We start from the raw sequence: 8,566 nt of genomic DNA on the forward strand, positions 1-8,566 counted from the left end.
TAAGGATAAGTTGGTCTCTGAGAGTTAAAATTTGCTCTTAGTGCCTAGAAGAGAAATTAGGTAGTGGAGGGATGGGGGTTGGGGGGAGAAGCGGAAGAGCACTGTGGTAGGAAGAATTCTAGTACAGCCAGCCACAACCCCCTGGTGGACCCACCTTCTCCCAGTCACTCAAACACTAATCTAGGTGCTACTGTGAAGGGCTTTTTCAAATATAATTAAGGTCCTGAATCAGTTGACTAGGAGGTGGAGAGATTTTCCTTCGGGGGGCAGAGGAGAAACGGGGACTAACCAGGTGAGACTTTAAAACAGGTGGCTTTTCCTGGCAATGGAAATTTAAACCATGAGAGGTATAAGATATGGATTTTCCCCACTGCTTTCTTTGAAGATGGGAAGGGGATACATGGGTGGTCTCCAGGAGCCGAGAGTGGCTCCCAGCTGACCCAGTAAATAAATTCAGTCCCTAGACCTTCAATCACACAACCATGTGCATTTAGAAGAAGAGTACCAGCTCCTGACGAGAATGTACTAGTAGTCCAGCCAACACCTAGTTTTTGGCCTCTAGTGATTCCCTGAGCAGACAGCTCCGTCATGCCATGCCCAGATTTTGACCTACCTACAGATACCCTAATACATGGGTGGTGTGGGAAGCTGCTAAATTTGAGGTGACTTGTTATACAGCAAGAGAACTAACACAAGCACCAACTGGGCTGAGTCATATAACTTTAGAGGAACCCAGAGAAGCTTATTTAGAACTTAACGTCCTACTTCAAGAAATGTATCTAACACTGAGGACATACAATATTAAGGAACCAAAGAAAACCGCTATTAGATTAGGCATTACAGAGAAGGAAACCCAATAAATTTTAGAACTCATCAGCCATGAAGTCACCAGGAGACAAATATAAAAACATAATGTAGTCTTAACAGGAAAACGATGATTTTTCTGGATTTAGCGCCTTTATTTATGAAATCAAAATGTAGGACTAGGTCATCTTTATGGGCTCTTTCAACACTTTCTATAACCCTTGGTCACATACAGTCCTACCTTTTTATAGGCATCAGAGAAGGCTGGCACTGACCCAGATCCCACAAATGCTCAGAACTCACCTGGCTTCTTATAAAACACTGCATCAGAAAAAGAATGACTTATTCAGGTCTAAAGCTTTCTTACCTGTAGCGACTAAAGGGTCTTTGTCACATAGCAAAATACCTAAGTAAACGAAAGCAAGGCTTTCTTTCCACATAAAAGCTCCTTTTATATCTTCAAAAGGATCATTTTTTAAACCTCATTTTTATAACTGAAAGTCTGTGTACACGTGCACAGGATGGGAGGAGCTCATAAAGTCATGTTAACAAAAAAGGAGAAATTGGTTCAAGCTCTATTACCCTCAATTTAAATCCTTGTTGAAAAATTATACATTTAGTATAGGTTAGTCACTTAAAATTTAGTTGGCTCTACATTAAACTATGGCCTGGAGGGGAGGGATAGCAATAGCTTGAAAGGGTTAATTTTGCACCCATATAGCTTATTTAACACTAAAGGCTAAGCAATGGATTTATTACAGAAGTAAAATCCATTGTCATTTTTATTCTAATTATTTTGAAATCAGTGGTTAGGCCAGGGCTTCAGGAAAGTTGTTAATAATAACTTGAGTCTAATACTAAATAGCCAGAAATTTATCTTTTTTTTTTAAATATATTTTATTTATTTTTTACAGAGAGGAAGGGAGAGGGATAGAGAGTTAGAAACATCGATGAGAGAGAAACATCGATCAGCTGCCTCCTGCACACCTCCTACTGAGGATGTGCCCGCAACCAAGGTACAAGCCTTTGACTGGAATCGAACCTTGGATCTCTCGGTCCGCAGGCCGACGCACTATCCACTGAGCCAAACCGGTCAGGGCAAGAAATTTATCTTAATATGACTGGAAATGTTAAAAACTTCTCAAAAACCATCAGACGAAATAAACAAGAGAATCACAGAACTTTAATTCCCTAGGGAAATATACTGAAAGTTTGCTGTAACCATGGGGTAGGGGAAATTCAAAGGGTTTCATTAATACAAAAACCATAAACAATAATAACATAAACTTTTCTCTGTTCTCTTCATTTCCTTTAGTTTAAAAGCTTTCTGCCAACTGGTATCATGTTGACCTACGAACCAGGTGGAGGTTCCATCCCCGATCACAGCACATGCCCAGGTTTTGGGAATGGATCCCCAGTGGGGAGCATGCAGGAGGCAGCCAATCAATGATTCTCTCTCATCACTGATGTTTTTATCTCTCTCTCCTCTCTCTTGCTCTCTGAAATCAATTTTTAAAATATTTTTTAAAAAGCTTTTAGTATTCTCTAAATGAAAAACTGATTAGGAAGTAATTTGACATAAAAAACACTCAAATGATCCAGTTCTTGAATTTACAACACCCATACGGCCTTCTTTCTTACCTTGTCTATCCTATCTGGGCGGTTAGTAGCTGCCAAAACAGTCACATCCTTTAACTGTTCAATGCCATCCATTTCCGTAAGGAGCTGAGCCAAAACACGGTCAGCTACATTCCCAGCACCTGAAGAACTGACATTTAAAAACAGTTTTAAAAATCTGTTTACCGATCTCCAAATACTCCATTATTTTAAAAATATTGTATATTCTCTAACAAAAAAAAAAGTTTCAAAATATAAAATGCATACTTTAGAATTCATTACTCATTGAATTATCATATCCCAAAACTAATTCTATTCAAATCATTTCTTTTCCTCCATCATCAACCGTATTCTTTTTCTCTCCAATAATGACATGCTAGACAACTGTCAAATATAAAAGATCTGGGAAGAAAGATTTGCTTATTTAAAAATAAGTGGATAGGGGTTATCTGTAATACTTTCAACAATAAAGATAATTTTTTTAAAAAAAGAGAAAGAAGTGGATATATATGAGAAATATTAAGGCGACACAATCAATAAGGCTGGTAAACAAAAGTCTCCATGGAGTCACTGGGGGAAAAGAACTTTAATTGTAAACATGTTGGGTTTGCAGTGCCTGTGGGACATCTTGAGAGTTAGACATAAAAGAAAGCAGTCTGATGTAGAAATACATCTCTTGAAGTCTTGCCATAGAGATGGTACCTGGAAAGATGGAAGTAGAAAAGATCACCCAGGAAGTATATAGTGATGAAAAATAAATGAATAACAGCCCTAGCTGGTTTGGCTCAGTGGATAGAGAGTCGGCCTGCGAACTGAAAGGTCCCAGGTTCGATTCTGGTCAAGGGCACATGCCCAGGTTGTGGGCTCAATCCCCAGTAGGGGGATTGCAGGAGGCAGCTGATCCATGATTCTCTCTCATCGATGTTTCTATCTCTCTCTCCCTCTTCCTTCCTCTTTGAGATCAATAAAAATATATTTAAAAATATTTTTTAATCAATTTAAAAAATAAATTAATAACAAACAGAATACTAACTGTATTTTAGAAAAGATGTGTATTAGTTAGCTCAGGCTGCCATAACAAAACACAACAGACTAGAGGCTTAAACAACAGATATTCATTTTCTCATGGTTTTGGAGGCTGGAAGTCCAAGATCAGTGTGCCAGAATGGTTGAGTTCTGGTGAGGGCTCTCTTCCTGGCTTATAGATGGCCGCCTTCTTGCTGTGTCCTCACATGGCAGAGAGAAATAGAAAGCAAGGTCTCTGGTGTTTCTTCTAAAAGGACATTAATCCCCCCATGAGGGCCACACCCACATGACCTCATGTAAACCTAATTATATCCCAAAGGCCTATGATCTAGAATTTTTTTGAAAAAGCATTGCTTAGTACTTCATTAATTCTTTTCGGAGCTCTTTGACAGGTGAATGTATTCCAAACCTTACAAAGGCTTTTTTAGAATGAAGATGATGATGCTTCTATGCACATAAACGCAGGCCACAAAATTCCCCAAGACAGTCCCAGTGTTTAATTTTTTTAAAATAACACTAAAACATGGTGAGCTCAGATTCTGAGAACAACCAACTTAGTGAATCCAATCTATAGGTTCTCTGCACCATCACTGCCTTATTTGAAAAATGAATGTGTGGTGCTTCTTTGGAAGACATTGCTCTAGAAAGCTGAGATAAGAGAATAAAGATATTACTGTCCCCTTAAGGACTTCATAATCATTGACATGTATAAATGAGGAAGTTATATTAGATATTATATAAATCCTTCTAGCTTCAGAATTCTATGGTTCTGTGATGGTATTAGGTAGCACCTAAGTAAAGATATTTAATTCATTATTTTTTATAAAAATATCGGTATTCAGAAACTCATTACTGATACCCTCCAACAGGACACTTCTAAACAGAAAGTGGTGAACTCATACTTGTCCAATTTGCTATTTGTTGTAGGAGGAAACAGTGGCTGTAAATAATGTGGAAGATGAGGTGAAGAGAATTCTTTGGATTCCCATTACCCATGCTGCCTTGCCCTTTATTTCCACAAATCATTGAGAGCTAGCCAGAGAATAGCACAGTGAAAATGTTTTATGGGCTGAGAAATATTCTTGGCTGAATTTCAAAGCTGCAGTAGGAAACAAAACCCATAAAACTGACATCCTAGGAAATCAACTCCCAGAAAAAGTTTTAAAACAAATGTGTAATCACTAACATAATGAAATAATTTTATAAAACTTTATTATCTGCTATAGATAGGCAACATGACAATGGGGGGGAAATGTTCAGCTGTAGAAAATTGAAGGTAGACTTTCCCAAAACATTAACTCTCTTCTCCCATAAGAGGTCAAGCCATTTTTCTAAATTATTCAGATTCAAAAGTCATATGGTGCCATGGACCAAAGGGACTTTATATCTTAGAACAGGCCAGCAAACTATAGCCACAGACTAAATCTGGCCAGCCGACTGTTTTCCTATTTGATCACATACTCACTAGAGCCTCTTGCACTACAGTAGCAAAGAATGAACAGTTTCAGTAGAGAATGTATGCCCCCCGCCAAAGCCAAAAGTCTGTACTAACAGAAATATCACTGCTATGTAGTAATTAGTACACTGATTTTTATTTTTCAATACTCCATACTTCACAAAAATTATATATTCATTTCCTTTTCAACTCTTCCAATAAAATAAAATGCCCTATCATCTATTCATATGATTTCTAAATTATAGACAACATCTCAATTATCCAATTTAGAATTTTCAATGTTTATTTAGTATACATTTCAAAATGTCATAAACAGTTCCAAATGGTGGGCATCTTAATATGTTTCTTAAAATCTCGCTCTCTTGCCCTAACCGGTTTGGCTCAGTGGATAGAGCGTCGGCCTGTGGACTGAGGGGTCCCAGGTTCGATTCCGGTCAGGGGCATGTGCCTTGGTTGCGGGCACAGCCCCAGTAGGAGGTGTGCAGGAGGCAGCTGATCGATGTTTCTCTCTCATCGATGTTTCTAACTCTCTCTCCCTCTCCCTTCCTCTGTGTAAAAAAATCAATAAAATATACTTTAAAAAAAAATCTCTCTCTCACACCTCCCATAGTCATTATTCAGGCTTGGAAGAAACCCAAAAAAGATCTAAAAAAGGCTAGCCAAAGAAATACTACTCTGAACACAAGCATTTCCTATGACGATTCTCTTGGTGATGTAAAACACAACCAAACTTTCATTTTTAAAGGCAAGACAGATAGAACAAGAGCAACTACCTGTCCTATGACAACAAAAAATTCCCAGTTCCTAGTCAATGCTACAACAGGCCCTGCCTTGAAAAGTCAGACCTTTACTCTATATGCTACAGTACTTAGCACAGACAAAACACTAAATATTCATAGAACTCTCCTACATGTCATGAAACTATTAAAATTAAAAAAAAGTTACACACTGCCCTAACCGGTTTGGCTCGGTGGATAGAGCGTCGGCCTGCGGACTCCAGGGTCCCAGGTTCGATTCCAGTCAAGGGCATGTACCTTGGTTGCGGGCACATCCCCAGTAGGGGGTGTATAGGAGGCAGCTGATTGATGATTCTCTCTCATCGATGTTTCTGACTCTCTATCCCTCTCCCTTCCTCTCTGTAAAAAATCAATAAAATATATTAAAAAAAAAGTTACACACTTTCCATTTCTTCTTTTGCTGTTTTCTTCAGCATTTCTGTTTAATATCAAAAGTTAACTAATTTGAAAACTATGCATACCAGAAAACAGGCACTGAATTTAGAAACTTGAAAGAAATATATAAAATAATAATGTTTAGAATTTTTAATAAGTGGTTTTTGTTAGAGTTTGTTAAGCATAGCAATGTTCTTTATATAATTAGGTAATTTTTATCCAGGTATAAATACACCCAAATCTTGATAGTAAGAAGATGTTCAAAGGGCACTAAATCAGAAGACATGAGCTCTAGTCTTGTCCAGGCCACAAAGAAGTTATGTGCCTTTCTCTTAAATTTTAGGGGCTTTTGTTCCTTCTGAAGAATAAAAACTTGAACTAGATGACTTCTAAGAAATTTTCCAGCTATAAAATTTTATGATTTTATGAAAATTTTAAAACCACCATAAAAATCACATTAAAACAATTCAGAATCCTCCTTAAAAAGTATCATTTAGAGAAACAAAAATTTCTTCCACGGCGCTTAGTGTCATGCATTCACCTGAAATTTGAATATGCTGCAAAAGAGGCCACCCCATTTCCTGACCATTATTTTAAAACCCAGAGCTCTTCTCAGAATGCTGCTAAGCCTGCAATCCTCATTTACAAGGAAAGTTAGTTCAGAACTCCTTACTGTTTTCCCCAACCACTCCAAGTGGAAACCCATTCTGGACTATTAAGTGCAGAAACAGCCATACAAGACAACAGTCATTGATACCACAGATTCTCCAATACCTCACAGAAGATACTATTTAGTCTGTCAGTTTTTAACTGAAAACTTAATCCTTTCCATTTTTTCATATAATCATCTTTTTTACATTCTAGTCATAAAACAATACCCCAAATGGTTTTTTATATAATAGCATTAGTTTTATAAAATAGAAGAGATCATCTTCTCTTTCACACAAATAACAATACTTTCTTCTATTTCTAAAACACAAACATTCTTCATATTTAAAATTTTTGAAATCAAGATGTCTCCTGGAGTTGGTATTTCTCAGCACCATTTCATAGTTTAAAGCTGCACTTTTCTTCAGTAATGGTACATAAAATAATAACCTGTCTTTCAACCAATGGCATCTTAGATTAACTAAATGTCATAGTACCTGACACCTCCAGAATACTTTTTCTCATTTCCAAAATGCTTCAGTTTCCTCCACTAGAATATAAACTCTGTTGGGCAGGATACATTTTTATCTCTAGCACTATATTTCTATCTATATGAAATTATTATTATTAAAAAATCTATGCAGAAATTATAAGAAACACTAAAGGTTTTAAGCAGTTACAAAATCACAAGTACCATGGGAAACACTTTACAAGTATTTAATTCCAACAACCTAGAATTTGTTACTATTAACTCCAATTTGCAAATGAAGAAACTGTGGCTTAGAGAGGTTAAGAAAATTGCCTTAGGTCCTATTCATTGTTTTATCTCCAACATCAAGCTTGCTGCTGAAATAGCATTCAATAAATATTTACTGAATGGGTGAATGCATGTGTGCTTGAAAGGAGTCTAACAACAGCCCAGTTAGATGAAAAGGGTCATTACTAATGTAAGTCACTGAGAAAATGCACACTAAATACAAGCTTGAAAGGTAAGTTAGTTAACTACTTAGACCTGGAGTCCTGGAATCTGTGGTGCGGTAGTCAACTCAAAAAGTGGCTCAGAGTATCTGCTCTGGAGTGGAAATATCTGAATTCAAATCCCAGATCTGCTACTAGTGACACATGACCGGGTAAGGTATTTACACATCTAAATGTCTAAGCTGTCTCACCTGCAGAATGGAGGTGGGACTAGGACCTACACCTCCTGGGGTTTTTATGATGATCTACTTATATAAAAACCCTGGGTGTAGCATCATGTCACGACCAACCGGAAGGAAGTCAGTCCTGCAGGGGTCATCTTGGAAAGGGCTGCGCCCTCCCCCAGCTGTTTCCCAGAGGGAAAGGTTTTAGGCAGGAACCCGCCCTCGGAGCAGAGTATGGAAGTACTGAGTCCAGCCTTCAAACCAGACCCTGACAGTAGGGAGGAGGCAGCCCCATTCCTCACAGAATCTGCTGTTGGATAGCTTGCTGTCAGTGGCCTGCCAGCCAGGAACCCCATTCACCTACACCCCGGACCCTGACAGGAGGGAGGAGGGAGCCCCATTCCTCACAGAATCGACAGGTGGCCAGCTTGCTGTCAGGGGCCTGCCAGCTAGGAATCCTATTCACCTGCATGTCTGTATAAAGTTTTAATACATTATATTAGAGGTCGCGGGTGTACTGTTTTACCCACAGCGTCCACAGGAATTGCTGCAAATTTACTTCTCGGTGGAAGCACCTTTCATCCCCAATATAAATTACCGATTCCATTAAATGAAACTTCAATTTCTAGACTCCATATAAAGAGTGAAGTTGCTAAAACTATTAAAAAGGCCCAACTTCTCATTATTGATGAATGCACCAT

At 38.1% G+C, this 8,566-nt stretch overlaps 1 protein-coding gene across 1 annotated transcript in view; it reads right to left on the bottom strand.

Annotated features, from left to right (window-relative positions):
• SPATA5 (spermatogenesis associated 5) overlaps positions 1-8,566 on the bottom strand; it is a 245,125-nt gene that overhangs the window by 159,983 nt on the left and 76,576 nt on the right. The window contains 1 exon segment of the mRNA XM_014539027.1: positions 2,446-2,572. Coding sequence (XP_014394513.1) covers positions 2,446-2,572 — 127 coding nt within the window.

The sequence above is a fragment of the Myotis brandtii genome, unplaced genomic scaffold (genome assembly GCF_000412655.1).
Source record: "Myotis brandtii unplaced genomic scaffold, ASM41265v1 scaffold208, whole genome shotgun sequence".
Lineage (NCBI taxonomy): Eukaryota > Metazoa > Chordata > Mammalia > Chiroptera > Vespertilionidae > Myotis > Myotis brandtii.